Source organism: Falco peregrinus, chromosome 6, assembly GCF_023634155.1.
Source record: "Falco peregrinus isolate bFalPer1 chromosome 6, bFalPer1.pri, whole genome shotgun sequence".
In the NCBI taxonomy this organism is placed as follows: domain Eukaryota; kingdom Metazoa; phylum Chordata; class Aves; order Falconiformes; family Falconidae; genus Falco; species Falco peregrinus.
The window spans coordinates 70,343,260-70,365,990 of NC_073726.1; the positions used below are offsets into that span (position 1 = coordinate 70,343,260).

At 49.3% G+C, this 22,731-nt stretch overlaps 1 protein-coding gene across 3 annotated transcripts in view; it reads left to right on the plus strand.

The window, feature by feature from the left end:
* The first annotated feature begins 4,519 nt into the window (after positions 1–4,519).
* The window catches only part of LOC101917222 (chromatin remodeling regulator CECR2), a 102,565-nt gene continuing 84,353 nt past the window's right edge, over positions 4,520–22,731 (plus strand). For 2 of the 3 annotated variants that reach the window (XM_055808240.1, XM_055808241.1), the window contains exon 1: positions 4,520–5,024. In XM_055808240.1, the coding sequence (XP_055664215.1) occupies positions 4,848–5,024 (177 nt within the window). In that variant the 5' untranslated portion in view covers positions 4,520–4,847. Of the gene's footprint in view, positions 5,025–17,273; positions 17,363–22,731 lie in introns of those variants that run through there. The other variant, XM_027782824.2, reaches the window with a different exon arrangement.

A 22,731-nucleotide genomic window follows, 5' to 3' on the forward strand; every position in this document is an offset into this window, starting at 1 on the left:
AAAACGAAAAAGTTCTGTTTTGAAGAAACATTGGGTTTAATCTGTGCTTAAACTGTTTCCCCTGAATCAGGAAAACCTGAACCTCCCAAAGCCCTGTGCTTCTGAGAATGTGCTGCCAGTGAGAAGAGTCTGAGGTTTGGCTGGTCCTTCTGCAAATGCTTTTGAGACTTTACAAGGGAAGACTGCAGGTCCTCCTTTACCTAGTTTATAGAAACCTAGTCAGTGGGGCTTTAGCTTAAAGCCATGAAGTAGAAATGCAAGGAAGTTAGGAGTTTTTTAAAAGAGATCCTTACTAATGGTAATATCCTTCTAGCTGGTGAAGAACTGACTTGTACCTGTCAGTAATGCATTCTCTTTCAGAAGTGGGCTACAAGAGATCTACCTGTCATTAACCTAATATTCCATTTAAACTTTGCCAAATTTGATACATATTGCTGGTCTTCCTGGAGAAAGTGGAAAGCATTCCTCCCTCCTTTCTGTTTCCAGGTGAAACTATTTGTCATACAGGAATGGGGACATTCAGTCCCTGCATCTCCTACAACCTTTTTACTTCCTTTTGCCACTTCGAATTTGGCATTTTTTTTCTCCAGGAAACAAGCTCAGAAATCCGGAGATGACCTCAAACAACAAAAACATGAGGCTTTGACATGGTCCATCAGCCTCAGAGTTCTTTCTTAGTGTGGCTCTACATGGTACAAACATTCAACTTACAGCCAGTTTGGGAAGAAAGAAAGAGAAAAAGCACAGAAGATAGGGGAGGAGTGCAAGTATGGAAGGCAGTGAGCTCCCAAGGTTGGATAATGAGCTGAAAAATCTGTAGGTAGGTGAAGTCCTACCAGTAGCCTGGAAAAAAACCAAAAGATGATCAAGAAGAAGAATATAGCATACCTGGAAAGGACACTGGTCAGAGCAGGCTTTGGTTCTGTTAGTTATGAACAAGAAACTCATAACCAAAGGTGGCTTGGAAGGAGAGAAGCACACGGATTTGTGAATGGAGAGCATTTATCAAAGAAGAGGAAATGGCATATTGTATTCACTAAGTCTTTGCCTACTAATGAATAGCAGTGAGAGAGCTGAGATTTTTTGTGCTTAATAGTAAGTGATTTAAGAACAGTGTAAGAATCTGTCAAAGTGAAGCAAACTTGAGTGATCACGGGTAGCACCCAGCATCCTTGCAAGAAAAGAACAATATAAGAGAAAACACAGTCCAATAGAAATAATGGGGACGATAGAGGGAGCCAAATTGATTCAAAAAACTTTAGGCAACATTGGGACCATAGCTCTTCTGACAAAAACAGAGGTTAGGAATCTTCATTAAGGTTCACAAAATTCTTAGTGGGATAGAGAGTGGGGATACTACAAAGCTATTTGACCTAGTGTCAAGAATAAGCAAAGATGCAGCAGTAAGAAAAGCCATGACTGGACATCACAGGAATTCAGGGAGGAATGTTGGGACAGAGCAAGGCAGAAATGTAACATAAACTACCCTTGCATGACCAGAGGACAAGAAGTTTGCTCCAGGGAAGGATCGAGCATGAAATGATACTGTAGAGTTCTGTAACTGGCCTAAAGGAAACTGTGTCAGGATTTGTCACCCCAAGATTTCTCACACAGAGCTATTGTTATTTTACAGTGATCCCGTATGTTGACAAAGTACTTTAAGTTAGCCTGCACTCTCCTTTTCAGCAGTTACTGTATTGTAGCTAGAGCTGGTTTAATCCAGTGCAGGCAGATACAATACACGAGAGATCAGATACTGTCTTGCTCAAGATCAAGTCCTGGAGTCATTGTGCCTTGAAACAGAGTCAGGGTTTCAGTATAACATATTGGTCTCCTGCAAACAATATATTAACTAAGTAAAAAGGAGGTTTTTTTGGAAACAGATGCAAAGACTGTACTTAGAAAGATAACCAAAACCCAATTAAACAGTGCACATTTTGGCAAAAACCTTGGTGGAGAAGGTCTAGGAAATCTATGCTGTGGGTGGGAAACTTACAGTAAAGGAGAGTGAGGTCTGTGTCTGAGGAATGATTTAAGAGGTCTGATGCTACCTCTTGTACCTGATCTTCTTTGCCACTTCATTTCTCAAGTGACCCTCACAGCCCCCCAAAGAGCCCAGCAGTTGCCATACCAGATCAGCCCAGTAGCCTTCCTAATCCTGTCTTCTCCCTTCAACAGTTGCCACTCTGATACTTCAAAGAAAAGGTATAAGAAAGCCCGTAGTGGAAAATTATAGAATAACTTGCCCACAGGGGAAGTTTCTCCCTAATCCTTTGCCATCAGTTAGTGGTTATGTTGTGTCTTGAAGCCTGATGGTTTATATCCCTTCTAAAATTTATTTATATCCTGTCTAATGTGACCATGAATGTTCTCAGTATCCATATAAATGTCTAATCCTTTTCTGAATCCTGCTAATCTCCTGGCCTCAATGAAACCTCATGGTAACAAATGCCATGTGTTAATTACACACGGTACAAATATTTCCTTGCACCATTTTAAATTTGCTTCCTTCCAGTTTCTCTGGGTATCCCTTGAGCCTGCCATATGAAAAGGGGCTATGAAATTAGAGCTTATTCATTCTTGCCAAGCCGCACCGCTGTCTCTCGATTTGTTTCATCTCTAAACTAGCTGTTCCCACCCTTGGCCAAAGTTTTCTTGGGTCAGACTGTTAGGCAGCAGCCAAGGGCACAGCACCGAGCTTATGCCTTCACCTTATGCTCTGTTGCCAAGTTCATTTTGAAGGGAGGTGGGGACAGGAATCCCTGAAAGTCTCAAAAGTCCGTACTTTAGGTTGCAGGCTCTGAAATCAGATTGCTGTGCGTCAGCCAGTATTAGCTCAGCAGCAATACGATGACATTGACAAATGCCACTGGCCTTTACCTCTATGATGCCTTCAAGTCAGAGACAGAGCAGGACATCTGCAACGTGGTTTCCCATTAACCTGATCCAGCCGATCTTCAAGCTGCTCCTGAAAGGGGAGGTTCCACTCTCCCTCCCAGCCCATCTCAGGCATTTCACTGCTTCCTTGCATCTTCAGTTCTGGACTAATTGCCCTCAGCCCCAGCCCAAGCTCTGTGTGTCTCCACTCTGCCTCCTGCGCTGAGCCCACGCACTCACAAGCAGCACTGCCTGTCACCCTCGGCCAGTCAGAGATGGCACTGGAAACAGCAAGGGAAAGTGAGGCGTGGAGAAAATTAACCGCATAACGGAAAGGAAAGGATAGAAGTGGGACTGGTGCAAAACCAGCCCTGGCCAGGTGAAGGCAGGAAGCAGTGGAAGGAAGGAAGTCCTAAACTGTTGTTGAATACTGCTGTACAGCGGTTTCACTGGAGGTAGGATCCTAAGCTGGTACAGCTGTGCACAGCGACACTTTGCAACCGTTTTGAAGCTAACTGTGGAGGCAAACCAAGAGGTTCTAAAGTGACACAGGTGACAGCATGCAAAGTTACAGCGGCTTGGTGTTTCACTGAAGCGCTCTCTGATTAGGGCAGTCCCACAAGGAGGTAATAGCTATCTGTTACTGAATGTTTTTCTGCAATAGATTTCAAAACAGGGCGACGTTACCCTGTTCATTTCAGGGCCAGGAGAAATGGAGGCGCTGGGTGCATGGTGAGGCACTGAAGGGCCTCAGGAAAGAGGAGGGCACCTGGCTCTCCGTGGCAGTTGCAGCAGCAGGTAGAGAACAAGCACTGTTTGGGCTCCCTCACTCAAAAATACTAAGCGAGAAAAGAAATCCTGGGGGGTTCCCCCCTCACTGCACCCAGGAGCCAGTCCTAGCAGCTCCCCACCACACCAAGCAGCCGCAGCCACCCCCGGTGACCAGGCAGAGGGCCCGGGTGGGGGGACGCGGGCCTGGCACCGGGGCTGAGGCACTGTCCTGGGCAGCCCGACAGCCAGCCCCCGCGCCCGGGGGACCGGAGCAGGAGACCCACCCGGGCCGAGGCCGGACACCAGCGAGGCCCGAGCAAGAGGCAGGGGCGGCTGAGCCCTCAGGCGAGGGCAGGCCGGGGCTCTCCGGTCAGCGGGGACGCTCCCCGTAAGCTCCCCGCAGTCCCCGGCACTGCGTCCCGCCGCCTCGGCCCGACGTGGGAGCGGGTGGCGCGGCCAGGGCGCCCCTCCCCCGCGCACGGAGGGGGACCCGGGAACAGCCGCGTGCTAAGGGACAACAGCCGCCGCTACCCGCCTGCCCAGACCCCGGCAGCGCCCGGCCCCGCCCACCCCCGGTGTCTCCGCCCCGTAGGCGTGGCCAGGCGGGCGCGGGGGGCCTGTTGTTGTGATGAGTGCCGGCTCCGCCCCCTCCTCGTGCACGGCCGCGCTGCCCCCCAGCCGCCTAGGCTCCGCCCACCCCCCCTCACGCCTTTTGTCCACTCCCTGCGCCCCGCCCCGCCGGGCCCGTCCTGCACCGCCCCCCGTCCGCTCCCACCTCCCCATTCGCCCTCTCGTCCCGAGCCCCGCCCCCCCACGCGGGACCCCGCCCCCCCGCTTGTCCCCCCCCGCCGCCCCGGGCCCATCTGTTCCCGGCGGCGCGGCGGTTGCACTGCAGGGCGCGGGCGGCGGCGCGGGGAGGCGGAGGAGGATGGGCCCGCGCAGCGGCGGCCGCCCGCGGCAGGGGCAGCAGCAGCAGCAGCAGCGCCCCCGCCGGCCCTAGCGCCCCCGCGCCGGCGCCGAGCCGCCCCATGCACGGGCGGCAGCGAGGGGGCAGCGCGGGGCCGCCGGGGGGCGGCCGCTGAGCGGCGTGGCGCCGGGGGGCGGGCGGAGCCGGAGCGGCGGCGGCACGCAGCCGCCCGCGGAGCGAGGCAGCGAGCGGGCGGGCGCGCAGGCAGGCAGGCAGCCGGCGGCCGCGGGAGATGTGCCCGGAGGAGGACGGCGGCTGCGGCGGCGGCGGCGGCGGCTTGGCCGGCACCGGCGGCCCCGAGGCGGCGGTGGCGCTGGACGAGCTCCGCTCCTGGTGGGAAGTCCCGGCCATCGCGCACTTCTGCTCACTCTTCCGCACCGCCTTCCGCCTGCCCGACTTCGAGATCGAGGTGAGAGCCCCGCGGCCGCCCTTCGCGTCCCGCCGGACAGCCGCCGGCCGGTCGCGCCCTAGCCCGCCGGCCGCGCTGGTGCTGCAGCGCCGTCACCGCTGCGCCCCCGCTGCCCGGCGGGTCGCGCGCGCACGGTGCTCCCCGTGCCCCGCGCCGGTGGGCGATGTGGCGGGGAGCGCCCCCCGGCCCCCCGCGGTGCGCTGCTGGATCCCGGCGTGATGCGCAGCGGGGTCTCCCCTCCGCTCGCAGCAGACACAGCAACTTCCCCGTCCCTCCCGGCCGCGCTCGCAAACTTTCGGCGCGCCCGTCGCAGGGCACCGGCGGGCAGGGCCGCCCCCGGGCTCCGGGACCCGGCGGGGCGCACGGCGGGGGCAGCCGCGGGCGGAGCGGGGCCGGCCGCCGCCGGGCCGCATTGTTCCGCCGGGCCGGTGTCCGCACACAAAGGTGGCGGGGGGGGACGGACTCGGCACGGAGCCGGCGGTGGGTCCCCCGTGCCCAAAATGGTGGCGGCGAGAGGCGGGCCCGGCCCGGTAACCCCCCACCTCCCCCGGGGGTACCCGCGGCTGTTGTTGAGGTGGGGGGTGGGGGTGTCCCAGCCCGCTCAGCCCGTACCCAAGTTGGTCCCTTTTGTTGGGAGGAGGAGGAGGTCCCCCACCTGGCCGGTGCCGCTGCGGGGCGGGGGGACGCGGCGGGTCGCGGCCGAGCCGGGCGGCGGGGGCTGCCGCCTTCCCGCATCCCAGCGAGCCGCGCCCGGGCCGGGCTGCCCCGCGGGGCACCGCGCCGCTCATTGTGCGGCGCCGCCGAGGCTCCGGGGCAGCCGCGGTGCGTTCGCCGCCGCCCTGGCCCCGCCAGGACAAAACTCTCGGCTCTCGGTACATTTCTACCCGTTTTCGTCTGTAACTTTCTCTCATGTGGTTTGTTTTCTTTTCTTTTTTTTAAGTCTTACTTTCGTGTGCGTGCCTAATGTTCCGTAAATATTGTGTGCTCTGGCTACAAATGTTACAAACAAAGTGTGTCCTGGTAGGAAATCTTTTGTGCTTGCTGTGAAAAGCTATTCTTGCCAGCGCGTTGGCAATAAACCGGGTGAATAACGTGGTGGCGTGTGTTTTTTAAAGACAGTAATTGCCCCGTGAATGCGAATTCCAAAGATGCTTAAAAGTTCAATGGGATGCGCGAAGCCCTGAAGAGCAAAACTCCTCGAGCAGGATGTGAATTTCTGAAGAGGGGGAATCCCTTATGCGGTGTGAAATCTTGAAAGGGGATAAGGTCTCTCAATGATGCAACTTCTTGCGAAAGGGAACTCCCCTCCCCCTCCTATTGATGCCAAACCATTAAAGGGGAGGCTCTCCGGGCCCAGCAGCGCAAAAGTCTTGAAGGAACCTGAATTTACAATGATAAAAGGGACAAGGCACTAGCCTTTCACCTTTGGAGGCAATTAGCATCTGGCTTGCTTCACAAATGAAGTAAATGTGGGCTCCCCTTTGGTTCCCGCAGCACGCTTAGGGTGGGGGAGCTACCATCACTCAGAACAAATTAACTTGCTTTTTTTTCGGGGGGAGGTGTGTGTGTGCTTGGGGCGAGGTGCGGGTTGGTGCTGGGGTGGCTCAGAGCAGAAGCAGCAGGCCGAAAATGTCGCCAGAAAACTCTGTGTGCATAGATGGCCTGCAGCGCGTGGCAGAAATGGGTTTTCAAGGCAGGCGTTCGTGCAAGGAACAGTGAAAATCCCAGTTAAAATTGGGATGCTGTGAGAGGATGGATGCAGCTGTCAGAACTCGGTGTCTTCAGGCACGTGGAGTCAGTCTCCTTCCCTGGCACGGTGTGAGCAGCACAGTACAGGCGGTTTCAAAACTTGCTGTTCCTTGAAGCTCACCATCTTGTTGCCCCTTGCCTGGTGTAGTCGTTCCAGTCTCATGACTGGTTTGAGGGATATCTAGGAATGGTGCTCTGCACAAAGAGGTTGCCCAAACAGTTCATGGTGTGAAATGAATGGCCAGCAATGGGATTTACAATTCTTTATTTTTTTTAAAGAGTACTGCTCTGTGGTTTTTGATTTGTACTTTATTTGGCTGTGTAAAGAAGGCCTCACCCCTTGGTTTTGGACCTAATAATGCCAGTGCCCATTCTGGCTGTCTCACTGCTACATCTGTGGTGGGCTTTGAGTTTCAGGGGTGTCTGAATAAAATGGAGGTGTCTGTCCTTGTAGGAGTTTGGGGAAATGCTAGGACGTAAGGCAGATATTAGGGGGAAATAAAACCCTAGCCAGCCACCAAAAATTGAAACGGTGCTCATCTACAAATAATGTTTTCTTGCTTTAGCTTTGGTTGTTGTGGGGCGGTGTGCTTGTGACTGAATGATAACGGCTGAGAAGTTAATGCCTCTTCCCTCACAAGTTCTTGCCCTTGGTGGGTAACCCAGGGGTGAGTGCCCTGGTCCATTGGATGCAAAGTAAAACAGGTGGTTTGAGTGAACCTGTTTTCTTGTGTGTGGAAGCAGAGATGGAGATCTTGGGCTCCGAGGGTTTCAGCTGGAGGATGTTCATGCTCAGACTCCTTGAGCTATGCAGCAACTGTTTGTCCGACTGCTGGGTATCTCTGGATGGCCTTACTCTGGATGCAGTCAGCTCTTCTTGGAGGATATTCTCTTAGGTGGGCTGAGCTTCTCTCAAGTTAAATCCTGGTTGGTGGCTGTTTTTTTCTTGTTATGACAGTAGTGTATCTCCAGCTGGGAGTTTGGTGCTAAACTCTTACAACATCATTACAAAATGCAGAAATTTTAAACAAACATTAATTGTGCTTGTAGCAAATATCCCCTGCTTTCTCCCTCCCTCTGATTTTAGCAGGCAGTGAGGTTAAGGTTTCACTGCTACAGTCTCTGCAGTCCCTGAACCAGACAAAAACTATCTGCCAGTATGTTTTTGGTGTTTTGGTTGGGTTTTTTAAAGCTGTAGTTATTTTTTGGTGTGTGTCCCCAATATTTTTTTTTTTTTTTTCTTTATGTGGGTCTGCCCATAGCTAGCTGGAAGGCTCTGTAATAATAGGCCATCTGGACCCATCCCTCCTTGTGCCGAGCAGATTTGCTGGTGGTATTTGAGAAGTTTGCAGGCTTTAGTACAGGGAAGCAGCACGGAGCTCTTTTTTTTCTTTTTCTTTTTTTTCTTCTTTTTAATCGCAAGCCGTTTGCCCTCTACTTATTGGCCCGAAAGAAAGTGAAGCTTCCAGATGCAGGGCTGCCGTCAGCAGCTGGATGTCAGGAACCTGGGAAGCAGATGTTTTGTTTTTCTTTTTTGCTGGACCAGTGCGTAGCCAGAGACTACAGGGAAGGGGTGTCCAAAACTGAAAGAAAGAAGCGCATCCATCAGGCTGGGCCCTGGGCATTGTTCGGGGAGGGGGTGGGCGCAGCCGGCCCCCATGCTGGCTCCAGCAGATGCAGGCGCCTGAGCGAGGCACAGGGCTCCTCTTTTCAAATCTCTGCCGCAGCATCACCCGGCGAGGGACTCTGGAGGGGTTCAGCTATCGCCAGCGGGTCAAAAGTTCAGTGGGCCAGAAGCGGGTGCTCTGGCCGTGTTCAGCTTCACGCCGTGTTTTTACGTGGATCTCTGAGGATGGCAGAGAGGCTTTTGCCTTCTGGGATGTTTTGTGTTTTTTTTTTTTCTCCTCCTCCTCCCCTTTTAAATGGCTGCCTTGTCGGCCATCTGCTGTGCAAAACTTTCATGCCACTTCAAAAGTGGGCTTTTAGTTGTGTTGGTTTGGTTGTTGTGGCTTCTTTTTTGGTGGCTAGTACAATCTGCACCAAGTGGGTTTGTCCTTACCTACTCTTAACAGTACTCCAGCAGGAGAAGGTCTGGCTGTATGGGGCACATAATTTATTTTTTTTAGTAGGCATTGCCTTGATGGACAGAAGGGATGCTTTCCACAATCAAGTTAGTACAGGCGATGATAGGGAGTGATTTGTTTCCCTCTTTAAGACCGGACTGTAATGTGGGACACCTCTTGTGACAAAGTGTCTCCTGGCCATGTGCCTTCCCCTCTGCAACAGAAATATCCTTCTGGCAACTGTAGGGATTGTTTGCTTCAAAAATATTAGGAGAATATTTAACGTTTTCAACCGTATTTCAGCACAACTTGAAAACACTGGATAGAAGCCAGCGTGGCACGGCCACCCAGCTCTTTGGCATGTGCTCCCAGGAGCTGTGGACTAAAACATTTAGTAACTTCTGCCTGGGTAGGTCGAGGGGAGGTGACTTTCCAGAACGTGCTTGAAAATAGTCAAAACATTGTTGTTAACTTAGTTTATTTGGAAAAGGGGGAAAAGCCACATTACACAGGGAAAACATAAATCTTTTCCTGTGGTTTTTAAAAGCGCCTTTGGGCAAATTGCCTCTGCTGTTAACTTCACTACTGCTTTAAGATGCTTTTCCTCGCCTCTTGCCCCTTCCTAGGGCTTCAGGTTCTGGCTCTACCTTTAGGTACGTTCCTCCCACCCACAGGCAGGGCACTGCTGGTCTTGCCCACCTTTTTCTTCCTGTAGTGTGGTATCTGACATGTCAGTCCTTGAACAGGCTCTTTCTGTCAGGAATATTATGTGGCTGTTACAAACCAGCGGCTGCTACTGCTCCCATGGGTCTCCCAGGAGGAGGAAGAGTGTGGAGAGAGGCAGAGCTGTACAGCAGCCCTGTGAAGGAGGGAGCAAACAACAGGGTTTCTTCTATCTGTGCAAACTGGATACAGCTTTAAAAGGAAAACATATCTTTTAATGTGTTAAATTAAAATTAGTTAAAAAAAAAATCAGTTTTTCTTGTGAGGACAGGATGGTGAATATACTTTGACCTCTACTCTCCTGTCCTGCTGAAATTTCTCTGTGAAGCCCCTTGCTCTGTGCCCTCTGGGTGCATCCCTTGTGATCCATGACACCAGAAAAGCATAACCTTCCTGTTCTGTCAGTGGTTTATGTGGGGTTAATTGCACAGGCAGTGTGGTACCTTACCTGAGTGCTAAGCCTTCACCGCTCTCTTTAGCTATTCTGGTCTGGTGCTGCATTATTATTTGTATTACAGTAGCATGTACAGCATCCACTGATGCCTCATCATGTTGTATGATAGCTGAGATGGCCAGGTAGCTTCTGATCAGAAGAATTCAGATTCTAATTAAGATCAACATGACAAGTAGGTGCTGCAAGCTGATGAAAATGTCAGTGAATTAATGTAAGTCAGCTGTACTCATAGAGGGTAAGTCTGAGTTGGTTTAAATGCTTTTTCAGTAGAATAGTTCAGGCATTAGGATATCCATCCCATTGGTGGTAGGCAACATTACAGTTGAAGGGACTGGGCATTAATTGTCTGAAATGAGAGCAAGCAATAGATCTGCTTACTAAAACTTCACTCTCATGCAAAGCACTCGGCTTTAGAAAAAGCAGAAAAAAGAGGAAAGGTAGAGTAATTGGCAGTGCAGGGAGAGGTGCTGTACAGCAAGTAGACAAGGTTGGAAAAAATGGTGGACTTCAAACATACCAAAGTCAGTCCCATTGTGCAGAGACCCATTTATAGACTGCGGTGTGAATTTGGGTCTTATACCACAGTCACTCCCTGGTGGCTCCGCTTCCCCTGGGCAGCATTGGCTTCATCAGAGTAGAGGGTGCAAGCTGAGTATTTTTTGTTTGAAAATCAAGTTTAAGTACCCAAATGAAATGAAGGGTTAGTACTATTTTTATTGTTCTTTCTACCTGTCCCACCCACTGTTTGGTTTAGTTGCTTTGGTAGTGCCCCATCCCTCTCCCCATGTCTGTTCCAGTAGCAGTTTTGCTGGTCTTCACTTTTGCTGCCTTAGTTATTCTGTTCATAATAGAATCATTAACACTCTACATGTCAGTACTAGGCTCTAGAGTTCATTGAGATTAATGGAGGGGGAGGCAGAGAGATACTTCTCAGAGCTGTTGTTTCAAGTGGTCTGCAAATTGGAAAGCATTATATCAGTTTCTATTTCAAATGCAAGTCACATCTCTCCCAACTGTAGATCTTAAACTTTTTAACAAGTGTTTACATTTTATATAATAAGACTCTAGTGTAATTGGATACAAAAAGAAGGAATAGGTAGTTCAGGAAGCTGATATGTGAGTTAAAACATTAACTTAAGCCTATGAAAAGAAACAAGAAGTGACTGCATGAAGCCAAAGGGTGTCTGAACAATGGATACGGAAGGTTATTTTGACAGCAACATTTTGAATGGATCTGCGTTAGGTGACAGGGGAGTTGGGGAATGACTGTCGAAGGAAGAAGAGAAAGAGGAACATGATAAGAATTTCAGAGATTTGGATGGGAGTACATGGGGCTTGATATTACAGGTTTTCTGTGGTGTTAATAGTTGGAGGCAGTTACCTCTTCTGCTACCTCAGCGGACTCTGAAAATCATGTCTGGTGTTAGCCGAAGTGTTTGTGCACCCACGAGTTTAACATTTTAAGCTGAACTTACTTAAAAACCCGGTAAAGATAATGTGCAAGTCTTTCCCTGCTAGAAAAGAAGTTTTGTGTAGTAGCTTAAATATGACTTTTAAAGCAGTTTGCTTTGTTTACAGAGACTGCCACAAATGTGTACCAATTCAATGCAGCTGATGTAAACTTCTACATAGTGCATCTAAATTAGGCTTCAAAAGTTTGTTCCTTTTGGAATTTGCTCTAACCAAACCAGCTAAAAGTAACACCTTTAAAGTGTTACAGCTTTATATGTAGACCTGCTTAACTGCAGTCTTTCTCTGCCAGCGAATAATGCCGGCAGGGCTGTGCCATTCTGCCCCTGGCATCTGTTAAGTGCCTGCATGAAGGGTGAAGAATTAACTTTTGTAATGGCAATGGATGCTTTCATAGACTTCTTTCAGGCAAAAAATCTCAAGAAAAGGGCTATAGGAAGAAATGACAACAGCCAGGGAGTTAAAAGTGACCGAATTAAAAGTTTATCATGTAAACCTTATTTTAGGTAGGTATGAAAATTATTTCCCCCCCCTCCCTCGTTACCAGAAGCAACAGCATCTGCTGTGGTGGTGGGAACAATGCAGCCTAGTGATTCCTCCTTCCTTACAGTAGAGAATCCTGTTAAACACACAAGGCTGTGCCTCAGAGTGTATCCTTTCAGCAGGCTTGTTCCTTTTAATGGGTGCCCATTCCTGGGGTCTCCATTGTTTCACCAACAATAGCACTAGGGGCAGCTGATTTGGTTGACAGAAAATGCGTTAATTTAACAGATCTATTCCCTTTAGCCGGTCTCCTTCCTATTGTGCCCCAGTTCTCTCCCAGTTCCTGGGGAGGAGGGCCCTGAGAGCAGGGTCTGTTAGGTGGAGGGCTCCTGCAATTAGGAGGGGTTTGCAGCCTTTTGTGTGAGGAACAGAAAACAGCTGATGGGGGCAAGTGGTGCTAGTGCAGTTTGCTTACTGCCAGAACACACATTTTTCTGGGGTTTTTTTGGGGCTTTTAAGCCTGCCTTTACTGGGGACAGGGGAATAACTTGACACTACAGGCTGATGGCAGTCAAGGTCTTTGCTTTGCTTGGAGGTGGCCTCGCAGCCCAACGTGGCAACTTCTTTCAGACCTGGCTCAACTTCTTGACAAGCTTTTTATATCGTATAAATGCTTAGCTAAAACACACGCTTTTCACTGAAAAAGTTATGCTGCTGTTATCTAGAGTAGGGCTGCTGAGGGCTGGCTGGAGAAGGCAGTGTGTAGAGCTAATACTGAACTATTTGAAACATGAGGGGTATAAGGGTCCTCAGGCCACCTTTGCCCTAGGCCAGACCAGCAGTTTAATGTAGTTTTAGAACTCATCTGGTTTAAGCAGTGCAAGCTCTTCACCCTAGATGTACTTATGCTGGTTCAGCTCTTCCCTATATTAACATAGCTTAGTTCCGCAGCAGTGTGTGTGTCTTTGCTGGTTTTTACATTGGTGTGGTCAAGCTGGCGTGTTCAGCCTGGTGGGAAGGAGGGCACATGCACAGCTGAGGGAGCAGTGAAATCCAGAGCTTTGGTTTTGGGAACTACCACAAGGAAGATCTCGCTCCCTTTCAAGCCCTTGCCACACTTTGGACTCTTGTGGTCTGCCCTTCCCTGGCACCAGCCTAGTTGCTCGCTGCATCCTGGCTGGGCTTTTGAGGGTGTTGTAGTCCTGTGATGGGAGCAGGACCTCATGTTTTTGGTGGCCACAAGCTGCCAGGTCAATCTGCCATGGCTCTTAAGACTTTAGCCTTAGCTTAGTTCTGGTTGCTGGGGCTGGTAATGTAAAGGAGCTCTGGAGGGTCTTTTTTGACCTCATTGGTAAAGCCATTAATTCTCTGGCTCTTTCTCTCCAGCTAAGGCTGCTGTAAAGGGGCTGGAGCTTTGCGTGGTCAAAGGGTTGGAAGGCAGAGCTAGTTTTCTCATTTTTGGTGAGCCCCATACACAGGCAGTTGTGTGGCACCAAAAATATCTGTATATCCATAACACAAGGCAAAGAGGGTTGTAGGGTTTTTCATTCTTGCTTGGGGTTTTTTTGTTTGTTTTAGGAGGCAAAAGGGTGAGCATTCATTTAAAGAGCTTGACTCTTAATAGAGCTTGTCATTGTTGCTAATATAAAACAAATGATGAGCATGGGAGAGGAGTCAAAGGCTCCCTCTTCTGGTGTGCTGGGAAGGTTCAAACGCTGAAAAATAAGCAAGAGAAAAAAAAAACCCCAGCAAGCAAGACCCCTTCCATGCTTTTCTGTAGTATTTTAAGACCTCGCTTAGGCCTAACCCTTCAGTGCATAGGTTGCTCCATGACTCCTGAATAAATAACATTAAAGGCGCTCTGTAAAAGTGAAATGTATTTTCAAATGCAAACTGCACTGTACTTGCGAGTAAAAGTGAGTCCTGTTTTCGGAAGCGTTCCCAGTCTGAATGTGGAGGACGGCAGCCCTTCGTGTCTCTGTATCTGACATTTCTCAGTGCCTCCCTTTTTTTTTTTTTTTTTTCCTGCATTCCCCTCTCACAAAGATCATGCCTTGTTCCATACAGCTCCCAGGCCGCATGTGTGCATTGGCATGTAAACATGTTTGGGATGATTGCAGGGGCCAAGTATGGTGGTGAGCACTCTATAGAAACTGCATGTCTAAGACTCCAGCGCTCCTCTTGCTTTTGGTTGAGTCAGCCAAGAATTCAAAAGTTATTAATGGGTGATTGATGGAGAAATGTTCACAAGGAGTAGCACTTGGTTGAGATTTTTAGGTGAGTTTTCTAAAAAAAACCAAAAAACTTGCATAAAGTGCCAGTTGTGAGTACCTCTGAAATTAATAGGATTTCAGGGCATTAGTGAAGTGACTTTTTTTTTCGTTCCTGTTTTTGTATTCTTCACTGGAGTATTTGACATCACATGGCCATTTTCCCCGTGTTGTTAGTGTGGACTCATGAGCAGTGTCTGGTGGAACCCAGGGACATCAATTCTCAAGCTGCCTTCCCACGGCAGCTCCTGCCACCCGTCACGGATGGCAGTAAAACTGCTCACCCGGATTAAAAACCACAACACTTTTTTAAGTGAGCTATGTCTACCCAGGAGCGGTTCTCCCGGCCGGCTCCTTCCACAGCCCCACAAAAGGGTTGTACCAGCATGACTGAAGCAGTGGCACAGGAATGGAAACAGGCAGCGGGGAGGGGAAGGACTTTTTATAGCTGACACTTCTGCTGAAAGAAATGCTTATTGCACTGCAGCCGTGGGTAGCAGGTGGAGTGAGACTGCACAGGTAACGAGGTCATGCAGCAAGGGGGGCACCTGGGGAAGAATTCCCTTATCAGCCTCTGTGAAAGGGTTTTGGGGTTTGTTTTTGGTGCTATATCAAAGCTTGCTATAGCTCTTCTTTCTTTTGTAAGAACATTCTGGCAAGAAGAAGTTTAAATAGAAATTGGTGATCCTTTAAATTGTTCCTTCCAAAGTCAAACCTGATTGTAAAGGTGAAGTCAATTAAACTTCACTGTAGCTGACAGTCTTGCACAAAACCAAAATAGGGTAAAATTTTATTAGCTTTCTTAGAAATTTAGGCTTTAAAAAAAAAAAAGCAGCACAACCAAGCCATTTTCCCCAGAAAAGTTTCCCTTAGGCTCTGGTCACCCAGCAATGCAGGTATCTATGCATCAAGATCTGCTTGCTTGTGCTGAGGAGGCTGGAGCAGCTTGCCTTGTCGGACAGGGCAGCCATGTAGAATAAACAGAGAGTAGCAGTCTCGATTTCCTTTCTTTCAGCCCAATACAAGGTGCCAAGGCACAGAAGACTATTTTGCCCTTAAGATAATTGTGTGTTGGAGAGGATCAAAGAGCTTGAGGGGTTGTTTTTTTTTTTGGTTGAAAGGGGATTTTCTCCATGGACAGCTGCAGTAGTGCATTAGTAGTGCAATGGATTATCTTTCCATGATCTGTAGGATCTCAACCAGCTATCGAGGGGCCCCACTGAAGGCTGCTGCTTGGGGGAGGCAGAGTGAAAGTCTCCTGTAACAGGGAGACCTGTAATGCCTGGGAGCTCGGACCACTTGGCTCCCTGTGCCCCAGCAGGGCAGGTGGTGCTGGATATTCTTAGACTGCAGATAGTGCTGCAGAGCATGGGGAAAGGCAGCCCAGCTCTTGGTTATGATTAACTGCAGCTGATGCCCTGCATCCCCCCTGCTCTCCGATGGAAGTGCTTATTAAGGAATGTGAGAAGGGAGCTGATTCCAGCTGCTGCGGCATCCCGTAAAGGGCAATGTGTAATTTGGGAGGGTGTTACGAGTCCCTCGGCAGAACAAACTACTCACTGTAGTAAATGTCTGACCTGCCAAATGCCTGGACTTTCTCATTTTGGGAAGTTTTGGATGATGGCTGAGCCGCAAATAGCAGTGGCATTGAGAGGGAGTCCCTTCACATTCGTGGGTGGGTATCCTGTATCCTTGCTCTGTGCTTGTCAGTGGGGAGGGGTGAGGTGGCCCACATGGCCTGACTGCTGCAAGGATGGCAAGAGGGGATGGGACAGGGCTTGGTGCTATCAGAGGTGGAGATCAGGTCATGCTGTGCTTCCCTGACCTGGTATCGGGGCTGGGAGATGAGGGGGCTGGAATGTGCAGGGCGGTGGAGCTGTCAAGGAATGCGGGTCCCCAGGTGGCCGCTTCAGTCGCTTCTGCTTAAGTCAGGCTCGAATTGCATCTGCGCTGGTTAATAAGTGTCGGGGTGGCTCTGCTGTGGCAGGTTCTCCTGCGTGCGCCTCTGGAAGTTAGCGGGATGCCAGAAATACGGGGGCGACAGTAGCATCTTCGTAGGCAAAAAAACTCACCCCCTTGGCATTTTTAGATTTTTCTGCTAAATTTAATGACACAAGTTTGACCACTTTTGAGGGTTTTGGTGGTTGGTTTGTGGTTTTTTTTTCCTTCTTTGGCAAGTGAAGCACAAGCTGGGATGAATGCAGCTTTGGATTTCAGGGCTGAATTTTCTCAGGACAGGCAGTTAGAGAGACTTGTCTTTTGTAAGCAGGACTGGTTTGAGAATTAAAGGATGAGCATGGACTGCCATATGATGTTGTGTTGTTTTTCCTTGGAGGAGTAACTACAATTTATAATGATTGCCTAGTTCATAGCCAGTTGGCAGGAAGGCTGTTGCGAAGGGATTGATTATTAGTGGATGCTTCATTGTGCTGTCCAAGCCTGAATTTCTTGATCTAACCGGTTTCCTTCATTTGCAATGGCTGTAGTCAGCAGAGAGGAGAGATGTCTCCCCACTCAGCAGCGCTGTTTTTTGTTCATGGGATATGCTCAGGAAAAAAAGGGTCAACAAAAAGTGTCAACACTTAAGTGTTCTCATAGAAAGCCAGCTGGCTGGCTGGCTGGCTGGGGACTGCTTGCAACTTTTCTGCTTCCTCTTGGGATTCTCTCTGTATTTGTTTTCAGCATAGGGACTTAAACAAAACTAGTGATGTTTGGTGTGAGTGTCCTGGTGGCTCTGCTCTTTTCCTGGTAAATGCGCCGGGAGAGTGGAAGTGTCACCGGGAAGGTGATCTCACGCTCAGAAATGCAAAGGCACGCTGGCAGCTGTGGCAGTTGGAGCTGAGTTAGCATTTAAACCGGCAATAGAGGACACACAGCAGTACAGATGCAGCAGCACAGGCTTGGACAGCAACATCTGTCGGGCTCCTCGCATAAATGCTGGGATGGTTTGGCTGTGCTGAACCACATCCTGCTGCAGCTCCTCTGATAAGCCTGGGCTAGGTAATTAAAAGTTTGCATGTGTGCAGCTATGCAAAAAGCAGCCGTGCCACTGCTGAGTGGTGGAGTAGCCAGTGCTGCTCTTTGGGAAAGGGGGTCTCTGAGCTGGGTCTGAGCAGGAGCAGCCATGTGAGTAAGGGCCCGTGGAGGAGGTGGTGTGGTGGGCGTGGGCTGGGCTGCACCCCGGCTTTGCTGCCGTGCCGGGCTTGGGCTGAACGGTAGCAGTTGCAAGCGGACAGCTGAGCTAATACTTGAAAAGGGGTGGGAGACTCCATGCCAGGTCTTGGAAGTTTGATACTTAACCCTCTGCTTGTCTGCTCCTTTCCTCCTCCACTCCCAAAGCCCCTCTCTGGCTCTGTGTAAGTGTCCCAGTTCTTGCAGCTGCGTTAATTGTAATGGGTCATTTAGTCCTGAAATCCCTGTTTAAAAGGGGCAAGTCCTTGCCTCGTGTGACAGCTGCCGCCTTGCACTTTTCCCCAGGCTGGAAATAACTGCATATGACACAGGAGCAGAGCGTGGTGTGGGGGAGGGAGGCGGGTTTCTGGCTTCCTCTTAGTGCTATAATGGCTTTGCTGTGTGACTCTTATCCCATGTGGACAATAGCAGAGCCATGCCCCACATATTTAGCAGATCTCTCTATTGGCAGTGCCTAGGCAATTCGCTTAACAGCCTGGCGCTCTTAGGGCTCTGGTCGACTGAAGTCTCTCTGGGCATCTGGGAGCGAGAAGAAAGGGATGCATCCTGGGGGTGACCAGGACCAGGATGCCTGCCTGGAGCATCGAGGAGCCTCTCTGGAGCCAATGTGGCCACCCATCTGGAAGGGGTAGCTGCACTGTTCTGTGCAGAGGCAGAGAAAACGAGAGGGAAGGCAGAAAGGTTTCTACTCCCTGCTCCCATTCCCTCTCCAAAATCCAAAGCCTTGAGCCCATGGAAACCTGGCCAGCTTTTCCTTCTAGCTGAAGGGCTGTCTCCTGATTGGAATGACAGCTTTGAACTGGAAGACATTATTTCATTAGCGTGCTAATCAGATACAGAGATTACCTGATTGGCTACTTAATAATTAAATGAAGTTGCCTGTAATTCTTTGAGCACACACAGAACTAATTAAATTAACCCTTCACTGCCCTGCGTGCCTGGGGTGCACTTTTGTGAAATAGAGAGGGCAGCTTCCCCAATGTGGGGACTGTGAGCAGAAAGGGGTGTGATGGTCACGAAGAAGCCAGTGCTGGACTGCCAAGGTGGTCTTTCTTATTGAGAGCCTGGAGAGGAGAAGATGACACACTGTTACACCCTCCAGTTCAGTTGACCTTTGATGTACCTGATAGGTGATTAGTATGTCTGGCAATGCTCCACCAACAAATCTTGTCCCTGAAGAGCCTAGAGAATGCACTGGGCTTATGGAAGTTGGTGCCCCACCACATGCTGTAAACCAGTTGATGGCTTTGTATTGCCTAATGAAGAGCAAAGTATTACCGGAGAAAGATGCACCTCACAGTTCTTTAGGAGAAACAATGAAGTGGAGAGCTGCTGATGTTCTTCCCTGTCTCCACTGGCACAAGGCCCCAAACAAGCCAGGATGTCTCCATGCATTTAACAGAATTCCACTAATGAAACTTGTTGACCAATTTCTCTCTACTGCTTCAGTGGCTGCTTGAGGAACTGCGTTTTGCACAGGCTTACAGGAATACAAGTGTGTTTCCTATAGTTTGAGGAGGACACGAAGTCGTATCGGTGCCATAACTTTCCTTTACTACAGATTTTTTGAAAAAATGTGAAGAGTAATGACCAGAAAGCTTCCCTGTGTTTTCCAACCTCACATTTTCCAGCCCTAATGCTGTTGCCCAGGCTTTCAGCTTCTGTAATGCTAGAGGTGTGGTGTAGAGTTTGAAATTCACAGTGAAAGGCTAATTTTTATAACCTGTGAGAATATTGTTATCATGTTAGAGACACTCTGTGTTCAATTATTTCATCGCAAGGATGGAGAGTCACATCTATAATTTTTTTGTGTCCCTTTTTAGTACTGAACACTAGGTTGAGGCAACAGGAAAACTACCTTGTAATAATCTAACTCTGTTCCCTTGCTGCTGCCACAATCTCCTTCTAGACTTTGCCCATACATGTTAAAATGAAACTGTCAAATTAAGCACATTTCACTGTCATCCAAAACTAAACTTGGCAGAGAAGGGCTCTTGGACCTTCTGGCCTAAGTTACCCATGGCTGGCTTCAGCTACCCCAGTAAGAAATTGCTGCTCCTCCATTCGTGGCATGCAGGATGGCTTTCCCCGTGGTGTGTGTTGCTGGATCTGTCCTCTTCTCCCCTGAAGACTGGTGGTAGCAGCAGTGCCCTTGGGAGTCAGGGGACCATCAGCAGTGATCCTCAGAAGCTTCTGAGCTACTGCTTTGTCTTTAAAATCTGGGTTCCGCATGATAGGCAGTCCAAAATGCCTGCCAAAACAGGTCAGGAGACAGAAGAAAACAGGGAGGATGGGAAACAAAAGGACAGCTTTCAGGGTATTTAGGTGGTTGTAGTGCTCCCTCCAGTAGGGAGCATTTGTTGGTGAGAAATGATCCCATGTTGACTCCATAGAGATGTGGGTATGCCAACAGAGTCTGAAAGAAGAGCAGGGTAAGCAGAGAGGAGGCTTGGTGAGTCTTGATCATGTGTCCCTGTTGACCCCTGAGATTTAGTGACTCTCCCTCTAAGGGAAACCATCGGACCTGTTCTCCCCACCGGCTGGCCTTTGCTGTCCTTCCGACAGGCCCCATGCTGTCCTGTGGCAGACCCAGAGCTGTGGTGCCCACCTCCGAGTCCAGAGCTGGGGTCTCAGGGAGGGTGCTGCTGCCATTTTGTGAGCGAGCGGGCAGCCATTGCTCTTAAAACCGTGGGTTTGGGGGAGGTGGGGAATGTGCGTTCAGCACACACAGGGTCAAGCTGGAGCCCAGCTGCAAAAGCCAGTTAGGTTTTAGTATTATTAATATTTGATGGTGTCCTGCTGTAAAAGGACAATAAGTAAGGCTAGCAGGTCTGTGCCTGGCCTGTTGTTGCAGTAAAAAGCTGTTTTTTGAGGACATTTCTGAAACAAAGGACATTGTAGTGTGTGGTGGAAGTGGCCATTTAAATGCATCTGACCATAAAGATGCTTGCCTGCCAGCAATTTTGGTACTGGCGCTCATGGGACCCACTCCTGTGGGTAAAATCATGCTCGGTAGGACAGAGCCTGAATGCCAGAGATTCTGTTTGGGGATGGAGTTCAGGGAGGCTTTTTACCTCTTGTGTCCTCCTCTTTGTTTTTGTTTATGGGTTTACAAAGTCAGATTAGCATTTCAATGTTGGAGGTGAAGGCCCTTGGGCTGGGGTGGAAGGCTGGCTGGCTTATCTGGTTTGGGATTACTGCTCCTTTCCCAGCAGCCAGCCTTCCCGAGCTCTGGCGAGGAGCAAAGCCTGAGGCTTCTCCCTGTTGGGAATGTGCCCAAGCTGCAGCTACTCCTCCAGCTGAAGCATAAGGTAGATGGGCAGTGTCACCGTGAAGGGTAATTAGCCTTCTTTTCAGGCAAGGATAATTTTTTTTTAAAATTGTTTTAAATGGAAACACAAGTTGGGGGGGGTGGAGACAGATGACGATGACACACTAAAAACCAAGAGCGCTGAATCCAGAAGCTGTTCACTTATTCGGGTTGTAGCTGCTGATCTAATAGAATGATGCCAGTCCACAAGCTTGGCTTTGCTTTGATCCTGGGAATCTCACATCCACAGTCCTATTACTTTAATAAAACAGTGTATTGAATAAAGGAAAAGCCTTTGCCCTGTTCCTCTCCCTGTCAAGCATAATGCTGTGTTCGGTCACAGCGGTGCAAATTTGGAGCAAGTCCAGTGGGTGCAAGTCTATGTACTCCAGATTTATGCTGTAATTGCAGAAAGCAGTGTCTAAACTGAAATCAAAGTTTTCTTTTTGGGATATCCGCTGTTTGTTGAGTAGAGCTGACTGCTGCTCCATGTGTTACCCAATCTGTACACTGAATATGGAGTGCTATAGGAACAGTCTTACATGCTCCTGTAATGCAAGACTGTTGCATGTGGTTGAACTTGCAAACTTAAGTTTACACAAAAAGGTTAAAGAGGTAACAAGTATAAGAACTTACTTGTCTTTACTGCTTCTTTATTCTGAAGAAAAATGGAAGGTTTTTTTTTTTTAACCTTCCCCCAGTTTGATTAAACTGCTCATATGTCTTTCCCCCCCTATTTGAAGAATACAGGGCACTGTATTTTTTGGTGAAAGGTCAGTCTAAAAAAAAATAATATCTCAGCTTGTAGCTATTAGCAAAAAGTGTTTTGAGTCTGAGTAAAAAATCTTTCCCTAGACTAGTTTCATCTTATTGGCTGTCTCAAGTCAAGTCCTAATTTTTTTATCCTAGTACAAGATTTTATAACTGCCAGTACTTCGTGCTGCCTCTCTTCTCAGGCTTGGGCACTGTGTACCCCTTCATTCCTTGCTGCCCTCCATATTGCTGTTTGTCTGCTCTCTGGGAGAGAAGTCATTCATGGTGCCAATATGTTAAGCTGTTGAGAGAATGGGGAGAGATGAGATGAAGGTATTGTTATACTGGAAGGTGTAAATTGGTGCTATCAACCACTTGTTTGATTTCTAGACAATTACGACAGTGCTTGAAGTTGTGTCTGAGCTGAACAAATGGCTGGGGCTCTGCAAGTTCCCCATCTTCTCTGTTTTTTTGAGTGCTTTCTTCCCTGCTGCCACCCAAAAAATTTAGTAGGGCTGTACACGCTTGAGCCAAGAGGATGTGCCTGCGTGTTGAGGAGTTAGCTGGGTGTACTACAGAGAAGTTACCACATCACATGTTAGCCCTGGCCTAGCCTGGTGGCTTGGCAGGGGCAGGGTGAGGAGCTAGGGCATGGGTAGGAGGTGCTGAACAGTGTGGTCTTTCTGTGTTCCTTAGGAGCAGAGGGACAAGTTTACTTGGGTGATGTTTTCTTCTGTGATGTTTTCTGGTTAACAGGTGGATGCTTGACATTACTTAGGGCAGAGCCCTCTTGTAGGACAAATACCCAGCTGCCACAAGCAACCTCTTATTTGTAGTCTGGGACTTCTGCTCAGAGAGAGGGCAAGTGAGTGTCTCCATTCCTCCCCCTGTAGGAGGGATGACGAGGTCTGACCTGTGGCACCAGAAGAGTGGCTTGTTCCTCTGCAGCTGAAGAGGAGGAATCCTTTGCTGTCCTTTCTCCTTATAGCTGGGAAGTAAGGAACCTCCTCATTTTCCTGATTTATTTTTCTACTTTTTCCTAGCTGTAATAAGAAGCGGGATGGGGAGTGGCACCTGCTGCATCTTGGAGACAGGTTCATTCATTAATGCCACCTCCTTCCATCAAAAGGTCCAAGGTGTGTTGACTGTTACTCAACTGCACCTTTGTGTGGAGCTCTTAGCATTCATATAGACACATGCATCCATCCCTAAATGCTTGTTCATCACATTCCTTTGGTCA